Source organism: Zootoca vivipara, chromosome 2 (assembly GCF_963506605.1).
Source record: "Zootoca vivipara chromosome 2, rZooViv1.1, whole genome shotgun sequence".
In the NCBI taxonomy this organism is placed as follows: Eukaryota; Metazoa; Chordata; class Lepidosauria; order Squamata; family Lacertidae; genus Zootoca; species Zootoca vivipara.
This window is the reverse complement of record NC_083277.1, coordinates 13,986,363-14,004,947: the sequence shown is the minus strand read 5'-3', so window position 1 is coordinate 14,004,947 and position 18,585 is coordinate 13,986,363. Positions and strand designations below refer to the sequence as shown.

The 18,585-nt window shown below is 47.5% G+C and overlaps 2 protein-coding genes across 2 annotated transcripts; one reads left to right on the top strand and one right to left on the bottom strand.

Moving 5' to 3' along the window:
* The first annotated feature begins 512 nt into the window (after positions 1-512).
* Positions 513-3,672, top strand: LOC118081021 (uncharacterized). The gene is made up of 3 exons (XM_060270821.1): positions 513-648; positions 2,207-2,320; positions 3,457-3,672. Exons 1-3 carry the CDS (start codon positions 597-599, stop codon positions 3,615-3,617), a joined length of 327 nt encoding a protein of 108 aa, XP_060126804.1. The 5' UTR covers positions 513-596; the 3' UTR covers positions 3,618-3,672.
* A 611-nt stretch (positions 3,673-4,283) lies between these two features.
* On the bottom strand, positions 4,284-15,036 carry LOC118081017 (lymphocyte antigen 6 complex locus protein G6c). The gene is made up of 3 exons (XM_035107114.2): positions 14,819-15,036; positions 7,112-7,228; positions 4,284-5,646 (listed from the first exon to the last, which is right to left on the bottom strand). The coding sequence occupies exons 1-3, from the start codon at positions 14,868-14,870 to the stop codon at positions 5,441-5,443; spliced, it is 375 nt and encodes a 124-aa protein (XP_034963005.1). The 5' UTR covers positions 14,871-15,036; the 3' UTR covers positions 4,284-5,440.
* Between the last annotated feature and the right edge of the window lie 3,549 nt (positions 15,037-18,585).

The following is an 18,585-nucleotide window of genomic DNA, read 5'->3' as shown; positions in this document are numbered from 1 at the left end:
AGGAAACAGAGACCCTTGGTGTGTAAAGTGCGGCTGCAACTCCTGGAATCTTGTACTGCTGTGGAGACTGGAGAATCATGGAATCATACAATTGTAGAGTTGGAAGGGGCCCTGGCGGTCATCTAGTCCAACCCCCTGCAATGCAGGAGGAGGTGTGTAAAATCTTGTTTTGCCTGGAGAAGAGAAGACTGAGAGGTGATATGATATCTGAAGAGCCGTCCCATGGGAAATGGAGCATGGAGCAAGCTTGTTTTCTGCTGCTCCAGAGAGTAGGATAGAGATAGATGGATACACATTTTGCAGATTAATGCAGATACAGGACAGAATGTACTTAGGCAAAGTTGATACAGGTGGAAACTTTGTCCCCGACTTCATTCAGACCTGTTAACTGGCACCGTTTAGCAGCAGTGTCTGCCAGCATTTCTTCCCAAAAGAAAACATTTGCACAGCACACCTTTGCCCCGGACCTCACTGGCTGTTCCCAGAGGCTCAGAGAGCACAAACTGGTAAGCCAAAGAGCTCCAGACCTTCCTAATATTCCCTGGCTCCGTTTTCATTCTTGATATTCACTTGGGAGACTGTGTACATTATTCAGGATGAATCGGATTCTTCTCCTTGGGGTCTCTATGCTGCTCTTCTGCTCTCCTGGTGAGTGTGTGTGTGTGTGTGAGAGAGAGAGAGCGAGAGAGCGCAGAGGTCGATAGAGAGAAGAAGCAGAGGCATGCATGAGTTTCCAAGTGCTTTGGGAGCCTTTTCCCCTTGAAGGTACAGAATTGGAAAAAAAGTTCCATATTTCTGTACGTACGTATGTTTTATAGTTATATCCTGCTTGGACTACTGCAATGCGCTCTATGTGGGGCTACCTTTGAAGGTGACCCGGAAACTACAACTAATCCAGAATGCAGCAGCTAGACTGGTGGCTGGGAGCAGCCACCAAGACCACATAACACCGGTCTTGAAAGATCTACATTGGCTCCCAGTACGTTTCCGAGCACAATTCAAAGTGTTGGTGCTGACTTTTAAAGCCCTAAACGGCCTTGGTCCAGTATACCTAAAGGAGCGTCTCCACCCCCATCGTTCTGCCCGGACACTGAGGTCCAGCTCCGAGGGCCTTCTGGCGGTTCCCTCATTGCGAGAAGCCAAGTTGCAGGGAACCAGGCAGAGGGCCTTCTCGGTGGTGGCGCCTGCCCTGTGGAACGCCCTCCCATCAGATGTCAAAAAGGAAAACAGCTACCAGATTTTTAGAAGACATCTGAATGCAGCCCTGTTTAGGGAGGCTTTTAATGTTTAAGAAATTAGTGTATTTTAATGTTTCTGTTGGAAGCCGCCCAGAGTGGCTGGGGTAACCCAGCCAGATGGGCGGGGTATAAATAATAATATATTATTATTATTATTATTATTATTATTATTATTATTATTATTATGTCTGACCTATACCTCTGAAAAAATGACCTGCTTTGCTCTTAGAGCAGCCATTTTAAGGATAAAAATTGGTGGGGATGGTAAGTTAAATTCTTCAGGGGAGCAAAGCCTTGTCTGACAAGATGTCTTATCTAAACTGTGCAATAGTGCAATAAGATTTTATTCTGCTTTAGGTGTTTTTGTCTTTCCTAATGGCTGTCAGCCAAACAAATACATACTATTTGTATGCATTATATGTCCTGTAAACGGAACGGATGGGGTTCAGGGCATGAACAAATTCATTCCATTGAGAGCACAGAGCAGGTTTTCCCCTTCCTCTCCTCCCCCTTGCAGCCCCCTGTGCTGCTAGCTCTCATCTGCTTTGGGGTGTCCTCCAAGCATCTGGGCCAGACTTGGGACTACGTGGCAGCAGGTGCCACGAAGGGCAAGGAAAGACAAGCCTTGTTGTGTGAGTCAAAGTCCACTCCACTTGTGTGCAACTGGCACTTCCACTTTGGTGATCCAGAAGTACCAGCTTCAGGCAGAAGGTGGCGCTTGTTTCTTAAGCATCCCTGGTTACAAGAATCCGTCCTTAACGCTCCCAAAGGGTGGGGAACCATGAACCCATCCCAGTTTTCAAAGAGGGAGGAAGGCAGGCGCTTCCTTGGCTTACGGCGCTCAGAGCCACACACAGCTGCTCCCAGATTATCCCTGTCCACCCCCTCTCCTGTTTTTCACCCTCGCTCCCACACGAGAAAAGACCGTCTCCAAGCCCTCACTTTCGACAACTTCTTTCCAACCTCAGCCCAAGGCCTCGTGTGTAAGCTCTGCCGTTCCGGAAATGGCAAGGTCTGCTATTTGACGGAAGAAACATGCAAGACTCGCTTCGGAAAGTGTTACACGTATACCGGCTACCTTGGTAAGACCTGGCGATACGCCGCAGCTCAGTGGTAGGGCGCCTTGTTCCCAGCATCTCCAGACAGGGGTGGGAACGGACTCAGCCAGGAATCCCAGAGGGTCGCTGCTAGTCAGGGTTAGCGGCCCTGAGGCGGATAGGCCCACAGTCCGACTTGGCCTAAGGCAGCTTCTTAAAGCTGTGGATTCAAACCAGAAGCTGCTGGAACCCGGTCGGATTGTTGGGTGATGGTGGCTTACAAATAATAAAGGGCCTGGACGTGGCTGGCGCTGTGGTCTAAACCACTGAGCCTCTTGGTATTGCCGATCAGAAAGTTGGCGGTTCGAATCCCCATGACAGTGTGAGCTCCTGTTGTCTGTTGTTTTACAAGCCCGTGTACTGCATAGAGCAGGCATCCCCAAACTGCGGCCCTCCAGATGTTTTGGCCTACAGCTCCCATGATCCCTAGCTAACAGGACCATTGGTCAGGGATGATGGGAATTGTAGGCCAAAACATTTGGAGGGCTGAAGTTTGGGGATGCTTGGCATAGAGGGATGCAGGTGGCACTGTGGTCTAAATCACTGAGGCTCTTGGGCTTGCCGATCGGAAGGTCAGCGGTTCGAATCTGCTTGACAGGGAGAGCTCCCGTTGCCTGTCCCAGCTCCTGCTAAACTAGCAGTTCAAAAGCACACCAGTGCAAGTAGATAAATAGGTAGCACTGCAGCAGGAAGGTAAACGGCGTTTTCGTGCACTCTGGTTTCCATCACGGTGTCCTGTTGCGCCAGAAGCGGTTTGGTCCTGCTGGCCACATGACCTGGAAAGCTGTCTGTGGACAAACGCCGGCATCCTCGGCCTGAAAGCGAGATGAGCGCCACAACCCCATAGTTTCCTTTGACTGGACTTAACCATCCAGGGGTCCTTTACCATTACCTTACAAGTATTATTATTATTATTATTATTATTATTATTATTATTATTATTTCTGGGAGTATCCAAAAAAGGGGGGTGGCGATGGCCTCCCAGATGATGTCATCCTGGTTTTTCTTTTTGACATGTTGGAGGGCATGGAAGTGTATGTTGGCCTTAAGCTGTCCCATGACATCACCCGTTTTACCGAAAGGTGAGTTCCTTGGTCATATTATTGTCTTTCCCCTCACAGATGACGAGCTCTATTACATGAGTTATGGCTGTATAAGTGATGAATATTCGGATTACTGCACCACAGTGGAAAAGGAGGGAAAATACACACACATTTATTCTTGTTGTGACACCGACAAGTGTAATGGGAAAGCCCTACCTCTGCCTCGTGGCGGAAATTAAACTGTGGAGAGGATTGCCAATGGCTGCAGTTGTCTTTATTCCACCCTGCTGTGTGTCTCCTGGGGAAAAAACGGGATTCTTCGCTCTTACGTACCCAATGCCATTGTCTTACTCACACATTGCTACCTTTGGTCTACACAATACCATTCTCCTTCCCACACATACATACCATCATATATATTTATCACTATTATATATTTTGGAAAGCAGTTTGCCAATCTGTCCGTCTGCTGCCTATAGGTCCAGGCACCTCTGGAGATATTGTTATCAAACTTGGTGTGAAGGTTCCAGAGCTTAGGGGTGGTGTTTGCGGTGGCTGTTTGGATGCTGGCTGCCATTTTGAATCAAGATGGCGGAGGCTAGGTACACCTCTGCTCTTAAGAAAGCTTAACCAAATTTTGCAGCGTGACTCCAGAGATCACACTCTACGTTTTGGACACAGTCAGATGCTGTTTTGAGTCAAGATGGTGGACTGGGCTGTTCAGAACTGTGCCAATTTCAGCCAAATTTTGCATGGTGGTTCCTGAGACCAAGGAGCAGGTTCCTTGTTTTACCCATCACTTTCCAAACTGCACTGATTTGGGGGGTTCTTAGAATTCCTGAGCAATGACTGCTAAGAGGCCGCTATCCCTGTCTTCTTTGGCATGTAGGCCATGTGTTACGGACGCGAGTTGAATTATTGCTCGTTTTATTTACCTGGCACCACCAGTCTACAACATGCTTTCCGGAGCACAAAACCCGCCCTGCTCCTAAGGAGCTCACAATTTTAAAAAAAATCTGATGAAGAGGAAACAAAGGGTGTGGAGGAGGGGGAAGGCAAGGGTGAATAAGGAAGCCACATCCTTCGGTCTGCATTGCACCTGCTTAGGTTTAATGAACCCATGGAGCAAGGCATGCAGGCTCTTCTGCTTGGCTTCACTTTCATCATCAGTTTGAACAAAGCAGAGAAGAATTCACGGGCGCAGCCTAAATCACCTGGTTGTGGATTTTCAAAAGCTGCTTGGTAGGTGGATGATGGATGGGAAATTACAAAATAGGCCTTGACACGCATCAGGGACGGGGATGTCTTAACACATGGGGTCAAATGTGTCCCTCCAGGCTTCTCAGACGGGTCCTCCAAGATCTCTCTAGGCCACATCCCCTCTCCCTAGGCCACACCCCCTTTCTCTAGGCCACACCCTCTCCCTAGGCCACACCCCTCTCCCTAGGCCACACCCCCTCTCCCCAGGACACACACACTCCACCACCTCTATCTTCCCTTTGGGCAAGCAAGTGTGTGAGGGCACATTCCAGTCAGTGGAAGGGTGTGTGAGTGTGCCCATAACAGATCCTACTGTACAAAGGAGGGGGGATTGCACTCATCACTCCTCCCACTTTTTTGCCTCTGGCCCCGCCCACCACTGCCATGTGGCCCACCAGAAGGGAATATGGTGCCCGGTCTGGACAAAAGTTTCCCCACCCCTGATACACAGAGTAGGCAAGGCCTAACATTCCTGTGACCCAACAAGCCAAACACAACCCACCAGCTACGCACGGTGGCCTGGGAGGCGCTCGTCAAAGCTTCCCAGGCAGAGTAGAGGGAAGAGGAGACTGAGCCTCTGGTGGACCATTGCTGATGGCAGGCAGGTTGCATTGGGCTCGGAGGGTCCACAAGTTGACCAAGCCTACAGGAGAGGCAGTGAATGAGGTGGGAAGCTTTGAAATCCGCACATGCGAGGGAAATTTTGGCACATGGGCGCACACCGCAGGCTCAAAGGAGGTCGAGGTGATGCAGAGGGTCAAGGTTCTGTTAGTGGGAAGAGCATCACTGCTAGTCCTCAGTCTTAGTGGGCCAGCCACCACCCCAGGGCCAAGCTGAGGCCGGCGAAGAACGGGAGACTGGGATTGGTGCTGGCTGCCCCGTTGCACAAGTCATAGTTGCAGCACGTGCGGTTGTAGCTCATGTCAAAGACGTTGTCCCTCTGCTCGGTCTTGTTGCAGAGCTCTGTGTACTTGCTACAGCCGTGTTTGGTGAAGAGCTTCAAGCTGCCTGTTGGGAGAGGAGGAGGAGGTGTGTGAGATGTGAATGAAGAGAACCTTCTTTCAAGAGGCACTTTCGGCACCAACCAGCTGATCGCTACTGGAAGGGCGGAATTGCCATAACTGCCGATCAGCTGATTGGCGGCTGCATCAGCCTCCTCTGAACTTTGATCGGCAGTTGCAGGGAGTCCCTTTGAAGTCATAGAATCATAGAATCATACAGTTGGAAGAGACCACCAGAGCCATCCAGTCCAACCCCCTGCCAAGCAGGAAACACCATCAAAGCATTCCTGGCAGATGGCTGTCAAGCCTCCGCTTAAAGACCTCCAAAGAAGGAGACTCCACCACACTCCCTGGCAGCAAATTCCACTGCCGAACAGCTCTTACTGTCAGGAAGTTCCTCCTAATGTTTAGGTGGAATCTTCTTTCTTGTAGTTTGAATCCATTGCTCCGTGTCCCCTTCTCTGGAGCAGCAGAAAACAACCTTTCACCCTCCTCTATATGACATCCTTTTATATATTTGAACATGGCTATCATATCACCCCTTAACCTTCTCTTCTCCAGGCTAAACATACCCAGCTCCCTAAGCCGTTCCTCATAAGGCATCGTTTCCAGGCCTTTGACCATTTAGCCTAACATTCCTGTGACCCAACAAGCCAAACACAACCCACCAGCCATTCAGAGGGAACTGTTTGAATCCACGGCACTTTTTCTGAAGGGGGCGGGAATGCTCCATTTGGAGGGAGCAGATGGAATGCAAGAGACTTCTGCAAAAGGAAGAATGCTCAGAAGACAACATGCCTCTGAATTATCACAAGCAGGAGCGTGCTACTGCAATCATCTCCTACTTGTGGGGGGTGGGTCAAGAGTGGCACGTGGTTAGCTATTGTGAGAATCAAATGGTTGGCTCGATGGGCCTTTGGTTTGGACTCTGCCGACATTCGAATGATTTCGGTTTATTTTTTATTTTAAAAAATCCAGAAGTGGCTCAGTTTGTACAGCATGAGACTCTTAATCTCAGGATCATGGGTTCAATCCCCACGTTGGGCGAAAGATTCCTGCATTGCAGGGGGTTGGACTAGATGACCCTCATGGTCCCTTCCAACTCTACAAGGCTTTGATTTTGGGAAATCCCATCCTGCATTAGAGAGGTGCTTGGAGAGACCTGAGTGCTGCACTGTTTCCTTTTTTGGGGGGGGGGGGTCATTACTCATTACTCACCACTGCACAACTGATATATCCCAGCACTGCCTTGACCAGAAGTTTTGGACTACAACTCCCATGAGCCCCAGCCAGCATAAGGTTGGCCTGGACCGTTCCAGGTTGTATAAGGAGGATGGGAGGCTGGGATTAGCTGGGATGGCTGCGTTGCGGGGGGGGGGGTTGGATTAGATGACCTTTGGGGATCCCTTCTAACTACAATGCTATGTATTGTATGTTCAAACACCAGAGGAATCGCTCTTTCCCAGTCTCACCTGAATACACTTTGGTTGTTTCGCAGTATTGGCCCTCATTGGCTTTGCAGGGATCTTCGGATTTGAAGCAGAGGTCGCCGACTTTGAATTTGCAAACTTTGCACACCAGACCTTGTGCTGAAAAAAGAAGAAGAGATAGACATGCCGTGGTTTTGTTTTTATGGGGGAGGGGGGACGATGACCTCAGGAAGCTCATAAATCTTTGCTGCAAAAGGATGCCTGTTTGCCCTGTGTTGATACCACAGCTGTGATTATAGTGAGGTGGTTTGTTTTTTTAAAATAAAAAAAAGCCACAATAAAGACTCTTAAAATGCACTGGGTGATATTTTAACATCATTCATGTTCGGGGCAGATCCGTTAAAATCCATGCACCTAAATAATTCACGTTCATTCATTTTGGTGTTTCTGCTCTTGAGTATGATGTAGCTGGATAACCCTCATACTTTCCTCCACCCACCCCTGCAATGCATTCCTGAATCTCTGAGTGGGAATTTGAACCTTGTTCACCCTCCTAGCAGAAAAGGACAGCTACATATTCCTGCATTGCAGGGGGTTGGACTAGATGATCCTCAAGGTCCCTTCCAACTCTACAATTCTATGATCTCTATGAGCATAAGGAGGGTTCGGTGTAATGCCTACAGCTTTGACCAACTTGGAAGAAAGGTGGCTTTAAAAATCTCGTAAACAAACAAATTCATTTACAAGTGTTCTGCAGTCTCTGTCTCTGTCTCTGTCTCTCTCTCTCTCTCTCTCTCTCTCTCTCTCTCTCTCTCTCTGTGTGTGTCTTTTGATTAAAATAAAAGTTACCTGAAATAAAAAAAAATCAATACAAAATATTTAAAAAACTAAATGGAAAGTTGATTTTCTAAATATTTCTATTATTTTCTGTTAACCTAAGACAAGTCAAAGGCAAAATGCTAAGCGCCTAACATAAATAAAAAAGTTAAATGCTGAGACCGCCCCCTCCCTAAACAATAAGAATAATAAAGTTTAAAAAGAAAGAGGTAGACCAGGACATCCCAAAAGAATAGTCACACGTTTGTGAGAGAGTTTAGTAAACACCACTGAGAATGCCCTAGGATAGCACTGCCCATGAATCATTGCTGGGATTAACACACATGGCAGAAATAACAGCAAGCTGGCACTGGGACAAGAACACTCTTGTGAGACGCATATTTTGCTAATTTGTTCTCGCCAGCTTTGAGGCAGCTCCTGTGAAAACATTGTGCTCTCTTTCCCAACAGAATATTAATTAAAAGAAGCAGCAACCGCCCCCTTCAGTGTGAGAGGCACTATACTTCAAAATGCCAGTCACTGGGAATGGCAAGTGACATGTGTGCTGTTGCGCTCGAGTCCTGCTTGCAAGACTTTCCATGGGCATCTGGTTGGAGATCGTGAGAGCAGGATGCTAGACTAGATGGGCTTTGGGCCTTATCCAGTTCTTCTGTTCCTAAAGCAGAAGGCTTCGTTTCCCCTCCCAGTTTGGAGAGTGGATGCTTCCCATCGCAGTAACATGTACCAAAAGCCTGTCAAACATTCACATCACGCAGTGAAACATGAAACAGGGAACCAAGAGGCAGGTAGGTCCGATCCACAAAAAGTCCTCATCTATCAATCAGCAGCACGCCTATAGTAATCTACCCTGGGTCAATTCCTGGTAGGTTTCAGTGTATTACCACCGTATTCTGCTCTGGTCAGACCTCACCTGGAGTACTGTGTCCAGTTCTGGGCACCACAGTTCAAGAAGGATACTGACAAGCTGGAATGTGTCCAGAAGAGGGCAACCAAAATGGTCAAAGGCCTGGAAACGATGCCTTATGAGGAACGGCTTAGGGAGCTGGGTATGATTAGCCTGGAGAAGAGAAGGTTAAGGGGTGATACGATAGTCATGTTCAAATATATGAAAGGATGTCATATGGAGGAGGGAGAAAGATTGTTTTCTGCTGCTCCAGAGAAGCGGACACGGAGCAATGGATTCAAACTACAAGAAAGAAGATTCCACCTCAACATTAGGAAGAACTTCCTGACAGTAAGAGCTGTTTGACAGTGGAATTTGCTGCCAAGGAGTGTGGTGGAGTCTTCTTCTTTGGAGGTCTTTAAGCAGAGGCTTGACAGGCATATGTCAATAATGCTTTAATGGTGTTTCCTGCTTGGCAGGGGGTTGGACTGGATGGCCCTTGTGGTCTCTTCCAACTCTTTGATTCTATTATTCTAATCCGTGGCCATTGGCCATGCTGGAGCCGATATGAATTTTAGGTCTGACAACAGCTGAAGAACACCATATTGACCACCCGTGAAAATACATAAAATGGAGCTGAGCAGGCCAGATCGTGACGGCTTCCTGATTTGGGTAGTTTCACTCACTGAACTGCAATATTTTGATTACTGAAAAAGAGAGGTACTCTTGGGTTTTCAAAAATTAAAGTCTACTGTGCCGAAATGTGTCTAATGATCCTCCTATCCTGCGCTTCATCCCACAATATGTAGATCTTTTGTCAAGTGGTTAAGATAACCTTTTAAAATTACAAGTCAATACATTAAAAAGAAAAGAAAAGAGGATGCAAGTTATCATAGTCATAGCTGCCAAGTTATCCCTTATTTTAAGGGATTTTTTTCTTATGCTGAATAGGCTTCCTCGCGAGAAAAGGGAAAACTTGGCAGCTATGATCATAGGCACTGGCCAATAGGGACTGCATCATTTCTGTGCAGGGGTGGAAGGGGCTAAATAGGCTGTTTTAGGCAGATTATTCCGTGGTGAAGTGTTATTACAACTAGCATCTTCTTTCATTCTAAATACCCAGCTCTATAGTTCTCGATCGCATCCATGTAATACACTGAAAACACTTTTAAAGTGGCTTCCTCCAAAGGATCCTGTAAACCAGTGTTTCCCAACCTTGTGCCTCCAGATGTTTTGGGACTACAACTCCCATCATTCCTGACCACTGGTCTTGCTAGCTAAGGATGATGGGAGTTGTAGTCCCAAAACATCTGGAGGCACAAGGTTGGGAAACACTGCTGTAAACCACAGTTTACCCCTCACAGAACTACAATCCCCAGCATCCTTAGCAAACCGCAGTTTCCAGGAACATGTGGGGAAAGTGGAGTGTCTTTGATGTATGGTATGGATGCGGCCTATGTTTTATGCAAGCAGTTTCGAACAGGGTGGGGAAACTTTTTCAGTTTTTTGAGGACCATAGGTCAGCGGTGGGCAGTTTGAGGTGTGTCTGCAACCATAGTTTCGAGATGCCAGGAATTTTGATTGGCTTTCATGCTCCTCATCTTTTCTCCTCCAGACTAGGCTTCCTTCTTTTACGGAGGGCAAGGCACTCGTGAGAGACCTTTTTATAAGGCTCTGTTTCAATGGCTGAGTCATTCACCCCTCCCTAGCACAATTGCCAGCACTCCTCTTTCCTAAATGAATGATACACCCGTGGTTAAATGGATTGTTTTCTGAGTTCTTCAAAGCTTCAAAGCAATGAAGCTCCCACACCCAAACAGATTTCTCCAGCAAGCAGCACTGAGTATTGTGGTTAGTGCATTTATTTCCCATTATGGAATATGGCAGATGGGTGGGTTAATGTTGGGATAAAGGGCGATAACTGTTGTCCCTGGAGCTGAAATGCGAGCGCTGTGAAAATCCTAGCTCCTCCATTTTGGGCTGGGTGTGCCGAGCTGAGAAATAGATGGAAAGATGGCAGGAGGGGCGGAGAGTAATGGAACGTGTGGAGATGTAAGCAGCTTGGAGCAAGGTAGGCAACGTTTTCTCGCCGAGAGATTTCCGAGATTGTTAGTGGTGCCTGGATATGTTGAGGTGGAGCGACGCCTTGAAACAGGCACACCTGTATGGAGTCCTGCTCCTCTCCCAAGAAGCCCAGGCAGTCCTTTAAAAATGTAGCGGGCCCATAAGACATTCTTCATGAAGGTGCTAAAATCCATCAGGGCAGGGAATATGAAGTGGGGGGGGGCGCGTCCTCTGGAACATTGCTTGATTTATTAAAACTATATGTCACTTCTCATAAAATATCGTGGCCTTCTACAGCTCTCGCTCTCTGTGTGAGCTCGCTCATGTATATAGATACACGCACACACACAATAAATAACAAAACACTGTTAAAAACAATGCAGAATAATCATTAAGATGATTGCCTTAAAGGTAAAGGTAAAGGGGCCCCTGACCATCAGGTCCAGTCGTGTCCGACTCTGGGGTTGCGGCGCTCATCTCGCTCTATAGGCCGAGGGAGACGGCGTTTGTCCGCAGGCAGCTTCCGGGTCATGTGGCCAGCATGACAAAGCTGCTTCTGGCGAACCAGAGCAGCGCACGGAAACGCCATTTACCTTCCCGCCGGAGCAGTCCCTATTTATCTACTTGCACTTTGACGTGCTTTCGAACTGCTAGGTGGGCAGGAGCTGGGACCAAGCAACAGGAGCTCACCCCGTTGCAGGGATTCGAACCGCCGACCTTCTGATCAGCAAGCCCTAGACTCTTAACCCACAGTGCCACCTGGGTTATCAAACGTTAATCATGGACATAACTCCTGCCTTGCTAAGCAGACATATGCGGTCCAAGGAGAAGTAGTAACAGTTTTTGTTTGCTTGCTGGCTTGCTTGACTCAAGAGAGCCTCCACTAGACCTGTCGTAAACAGAAAACTATAAGCCTCCTGCAACACTCACAAGCAGGGGCGTAGCCAGGATCAAAACTAGGGGGGGGGCAAGCCATGGTCGTTCAGGGGCGGGGCCAAGGCACAGGAGGGGAGGGGCCACGAAGTGGGGATGTGGGCGGGGCTACAGGCCAGCGGGCCTGATGACATAGTGGCAGTGGTGGAGGCAGCGGCCACCTTGTGCTTCTGGGGCTGGCAGCGTTGGTGGCTACCCTGCTTGGCTGGAGAGGACGGGAGGGTCGGGCAGGTGAGAGGGGGTGGCAGGGCGGGCGAGGGCGAGGCAAGGCATGGCATGGCCGCAGCCACGACGGCTCCGAGGCGTTGCTGCATATAGCATAATATTTCAACCATGGTTCAAGCCCCACCTTAGGAAAAAATTCCTGCATTGCAGGGGGTTGGACTAGATGACCCTTGTGGTCCCTTCCAACTACAATTCTATGATTCTATTGATATATTACCATAGCATATTCATCATTCTGCTTTCTTGAATTGTCCTACTCCTAGGCATAGCAGCCAACTCCTAGAGGCCTAGGTGCCTCTCCCCCCCCCCAAATTACTGGTAAATACCGTATTTGAAAGAGTCATCCCCCCATGTTGATGGGCTTTCTATGTGGGGCTTATCTGCCCCCCCGTATTTTATTAAGGATGGAAGAGGGAGGGAAGGAAGGAAGAAATAGAGAGAGGGATAACTCATATTTGTGGGTGCCTCTGGGTGACGCTGTGATGCTGGAACTCTGCATGTACAGGAGCCTTGTAAGCAGCTTTCTCTCTGCTTGATTTACAGCAGGCACGTCCAACAGGTAGATTGTGATCTACCAGTAGATCACTGGATGTCTGTGGTAGATCACTGGTAGGTCACTGGCACCCCTAAAAAAAGCTCACCCAAAATTTTCCTCCTCCGTAAAAAAAGTTGAACTATGACCTGAAGCCCTAAACAAAAATGGGCCTCCCTCCCTCCTAAAAGTAGCTCAACAAGTTTGACCTAAACCCCAAAAAACAGGGCTTCCCTTCCTTAAAAAAACTCAACAGCTTTGACCTGAACCCCCCCAAAGGGGGTAGATCACCCCCAGTTTTAAACTCTGTGAGTAGATCAGAGTCTCTTGGGAGGTGGCCACCCCTGATTTACAGTATACAGATGCAGGAGGAGGTGCAGACTGGAACACCAATGCTTTTTATAAACATCACTGTGTCTGTCAAAGCTACAGCCCCCCCCCCTTCTTATTCACTTCCTTTTAGACTTGCAGAGCCACCTTAGTCAAATTGAATCCTCTGAGTCTCCACCCTCATTAAATCGCCAATACAACTCTTAATGCTCCTGAATGCTCATTAACAACTCCCACTTAAGAACAATAGGGTGAAGTGGTCAGCTATCGAATCTTGCCTGGGGATATATGCTCCATTGTCTTAACTGCTTAACTACTGGTAGCCACTTTGCTTTATTTATTTGATGTGTTTTTGTTACAGCTGTGTCCCCCCCCCCCCCAGCAAGCGGAGACTTAGCTGCTCTTGCTAAAGCACTTTTTTTGGAGGGGAAAAGTGCTGGTTATGGTCTGTAAAATACATTATTTTTTTGCTTCTAGGGGGGGCAGCTGCCCCCTCCTGCCCCCCTTGCCTACGCCCATGCTCACAAGGGGGCGGAAAAGTATCCTTATTCAAAATTTCAAACTTAACATGAACATAAGTTAATGCCTGGCTCACCTTTCCATTCACAATCCTTTAGATTCACTTTTTTTTTTAAGGTAAGCAGCCAGTGTTAGTCTTACCCAGAGTAGACACATTGAAATTAATGGACACCACTAACTTATATCTAATCGAGGGTCTCCTCTGAATATGATTTAGTTGGATCCACCCCAATGTACTCCCACTAGTAAAAGGTGAATCGGTTGATTACAGTGCTGCCTCAACTTATGAATTTAATCCGTTCCGAAGGCACCTTCGTAGGTCGAAAAATTCGTAAGTCAAAAAGCGTCACTGGAAACGCGATTTCCCATAGGAATGCATTAGAAACAGAAAAATTCGTAAGTCGAAGCAACCCCATCTAAAAATTTGTAAGTCGAAAAATCCCTATCTAAAACCGCCGCGGTTTCCTTTCGGATGTCGAGACATTCGTAAGTGCGCGGCCATTTGCCCCATTCGTAAGTCGAAAAATTCGGTTGTCGAGTCATTCGCAAGTCGAGGTACCAATGTAGATTCAGCTAAACACATTTCCACTTTAGCATTTTTAAAAGTGTCCTCACAAAAACATTCCCGCAGGTCACTCCCGCTAGTACAATGTGTTTCTCTGTGTTATTTGCACAAATAGGCGTATGTTGTGCACACATTACCATAATGCCCACATTGTTGTATGCATTGCTTGCTTGGAGAGCTGCATTGCAAAATTCACACAAGTGAGTTGTTTTAGAAGGTGCAAATTAAATAGTTTTGCATTTAAATGCTCTCCGAGATAACCTTCTCTCCTTTCCCTAACCCCTGCGCACACTATATAACTGTCAGAGCTTGTGCTGCTGAACCACCACCAACACCACATGGACCAGAATGGCAAACCTGAGCCAGCTACAGAGAGATTATTCTCTTCAGGTGAACTCCTGGAGTGTAGATGAAATAAAGGAGATAGAATGCCACTCATTCTCCCTCTTTTCTTAAAACTTAATTGATTAGTTACAGGTAGGTAGCCGTGTTGGTCTGAGTCGAAGCAAAATAAAAAAATTCCTTCAGTAGCACCTTAAAGACCAACTAAGTTTTTATTTTGGTATGAGCTTTCGTGTGCATGCAGGTATCTGAAGAAGTGTGCATGCACACGAAAGCTCATACCAAAATAAAAACTTAGTTGGTCTTTAAGGTGCTACTGAAGGAATTTTTTTATCTTAATTGATTAGTCTGAAATATGTTTTTTTTTAAAAAAAAAAAAAAAACCTCTCCATCTTTTTTTACACAATCCCTTTCTGTTCGCTATTATTCGCACAAATATTTCAGGGGGAAAACAAACAAACACACACACACACACACACACACACACTGCTCTCCTTTCTTATAAAAGCTGGCACTTACCAACTGTGCAGAAGATCAGAACAGAAAAGCCCAGGAGAAGGTACTTGTTCATCTTGATAAATGTCACAAGAGGGAAAGAGAGAGGAGGAGATGGTGGAGGAATGTGCCTATGGAAATGGCGAGGAGGCTAAAAGGAGAAAAGCGCCCAGCTCAGCTCTTCTGCAACAAGGACTCTTTCAAGTAGGGCTTCAGAGAAGAGAGGCGTTCTAGAATGAAGCCTTTATTCTTGTCGAGGTTTTGAGGAGCATCCAATGGAAGTGGCAGGGGAGGAGAGACACACCTTTGGGAGATGAAGCAGAGGGTGGGTGGTTGCATGGAATTAAAGATGCAGGTGCGACTGACGGCAAATTTCCAGGATCGGGAGACACAAATGACGAGTTCACACCCACAGCAAAGCCCTACAACCACATTTTGCAATCCCTGGTATTCTCTTAGCCGTGGCTTGTTCATAGGAAAGGAGTGGAAAGGAGCCTGGTATCTGGGCTGGTGCAGGAATTGAATATAAGACGAGACCTGATGGAGCAGACCAAAGTCCCATCTAGTCCAACACTCTGTTCTCATGGTGGTCCGCCAGATGCCTAAGGGGAGGCAAAAATAAGGGCATGAGCGCAATAGCATCCTCCCCAGTTTGGATTCCCAGAAAGTGGCCTCCAACTATGGAGGTGGGACACAGTCACTTCGGCCAGCAGCTATGGATAGACTAGAAAGCAAGGACACACCATGATTTTCCACCTTTGTACACCAGACAGGGCATAGGTGACCACCTGCCATGAATCCAAAGCCCCCCTCTTGTATCCTGGACCCCCCCATCGCAACTTGCTTGTTCAACCGCATCAATGTCAGGCTTCAGGGAATCTGTTCTCCCTCCCTCACAGCAGGCTGCCAGTAAAGGAAAGACAAGAAGCTCTTACCAAGGTCTTTTATTCAATATTCACAGAGAGAAACGTAGAAATGCCGTCTCTTGGATAATGGCGCTGCTCTGAGTAATCTCCTCAGTGCCCCCCCTCACTTCTTGGTTGCCCACAGTCCCACCTTCCTTACGGTGTCTGCTTAGGGCCAGGGCCAGATTTAGGTTTGATGAGGCCCTAAGCTACTGAAGGTAATGGGGCCCTTTATATCTCCAGCTCTACTTTGTCAACAACAAATTGTCGCTGTGTTTTTGTGTTGAATATATGCTATATGGTCATTTATGGACCTCATAGGTATCTAAAGCCATTTGCACATAACAAAATACAGTGGTACCTGCGGGAGGCAGTGGAAGACAGGAGTGCCTGGCGTGCTATGGTCCATGGGGTCACGAAGAGTCAGACACGACTAAACAACTAAACAACAACAACACCTTGGGTTACAAACACCTCAGATTCCAAACACTTCAGGTTACAGACTCCGCTAACCCGGAAGTAGTACCTTGGGTTAAAAACTTTGCCCCAGGATGAGAACAGAACTCGCGTGGCAGGGGTGTGTGTGGCAGCAGGAGGCCCCATTAGCTAAAGTGGCAGTGTTTCCCAACCTTGTGCCTCCAGCTGTTTTCGGACTACAATTCCCATCATTCCTGACCACTGGTCTTGCTAGTTAGGGATGATGGGAATTGTAGTCTCAAAACATCTGGAGGCACAAGGTTGGGAAACACTGCTAAAGTGGTACCTCAGTTTAAGAATGGTTTCAGGTTAAGAACGGACTTCCAGAACGAATTAAGTTCGTAACCAGAGGTACCACTGTAATCAGTCCATGCAGAATGTAGGCACCCTATATATAGAAATGAGCAAACCAGTGATATTTTAGGGAGCAGGCAAGCAGGCGGGGCCCATTACTTACATCATAGGAGCCTACACAACACAAAACACTGTTGTTGTGTGTAGGTTTTATTTTATTTGTTTTTTATCTTATATTTTGGAAATGTACATCCAGGTTTTTTTCCTTTAATTTTTTTGGGGGGCCCCCAAGAGAGTGGGGCCCTAAGCTATAGCTTGTTTAGTTTATACATAAATCCGGCACTGCTTAGGGAGAATTGTCTTGGGGCTCTCTGCTCTCCTACTTTCATTGCTTGCCGTGTTCTGGGAGACGGGGGGTGGGGGTCTGGAATGCTCTCTAGTGATAGTGTGTCAGCCAGCTGTTCCTGCTCTGCTTCTCCCATTATTTCCCAGCTTTGCCCCTCTTCTGTCTCTCAGCTTTGACCCTCTGCACACCACCGTTGTAAATCTATACTGTCCTCCTCTTCTCAGGAAGGTTCAGGAGAAGTGAGAGGCGGTCTCCACCATTCCTTCTTAGTCCAGTCCTTGACACACAATGATGAGGAGGAGGAGGAGGAGTGGGTGCCACTTCCTGCTTGCTCATTGGCTCTCTGCGTGGCAAGCCAGCCAATAGGAGCAATGATGAGGAAGCAGCTGGCGATAATAGTGGCAGAGTGGGACCAGGGACTGTGTCTGGTCCAAAGGCCCTAAGAAACATGGAGTCAGTACTAACCAGGGATGGGGGAGAAGCTCAATTTAGTTCACATTTAAAGGCACATCTAGCTCATCCCCGTTTTCTGAACCACAGCCACCTTTAAAAATTTACACCCCGTCTGGATTTTGCAATGTGCTTCTGCAAACGCTAATCCGCGCTGTCTTTCAGGACGTAGAGGATAAAGTCTGTCACCTCCTTCGGCCTGTGTTATTACCGGAGAATAATAACTGTTGATCTCCTGCGGAAGGGTGTTGCTCGAAATGGGATGGGATGATTGCATCTTACATATGCCACATTTTCTCAGGCCTTTTTTTCCTTGGTAGCATTAAAAGATTAACTGTGCACCCGTGGGGCTTTCCACAGTTCTTCCCCCCACCCCCCGCTGTCTTTTCTGGGGAGCTGTAGTCAAACGACACATGGAGGGCACATTGTTGTCTAGCTACCCCTCTTCGAAGAGATGCCTCTTGTTTACCTTCCAAGTCCCGGACTGCAGAATCCGGGACTGGCAGCCGTGCGACACCGGAAGTTGCATTGACGTAACTTCCGGTGTCGCTTTGCCCTTCTATGGGCACCCAAAATGGCCGCCGCCACGTCGCATCTACGCACTTCTGGTCATGCGTAGATGCGACTTTTGAAGCTGCCGGCGACCATTTTTTGTGCCCATAGAAGGGCAAATCAGAAAAAAATGGCCGCCGGCAGGAGAAAATAACAGAGAAAAATGGGAGACAAAGTGATACGGGGGACCACCGGGAAAAGGTAAGTAAAAACAGGGGTTTCCCGGGGAAAACGGGGTACTTGGCAGCTATGCTCTTGTCACCCAGTGAGCATGAATAAATGCACTTCACAAACCCTGGGCTGTATCACGGTACTTGGGGTAGACCTATTGAAATGGACCGAATCTGGCACATTCATTCCGTTGGGTCTACTATGAGGAAAACTGAGATGAAGATCACCTCCAAAGCCCTAGGTCACTTTTTTTTAGTCAGCCCTTTCGCACAGTTAGGGAGGTTTGCTGTGAATCATCTAGCCTGCTAATAATGCATGATAAACCAAGTTTTCCTAGCTTATCTTTAACTTTGACAGCAACACCCTGCCAAGTGAAAGAGGGAAAGATTTTATTTGCATGTCCCTTTTTCGGGTTGAATAATTTATCTTCTCCTTCCCTATGGAATCTGTACCTGTCCCTTCCTCCTCCCCTCCTCCCCACAACCCCCTTTCCCAGAGCTCAGGGGGGCAAGCAGACGATACACAATTTGAAACAGGGCAAAACAAGAAACATTATTCGTTCGTTCGTTATACGTCTAAGATTGGTTACAGTTAAA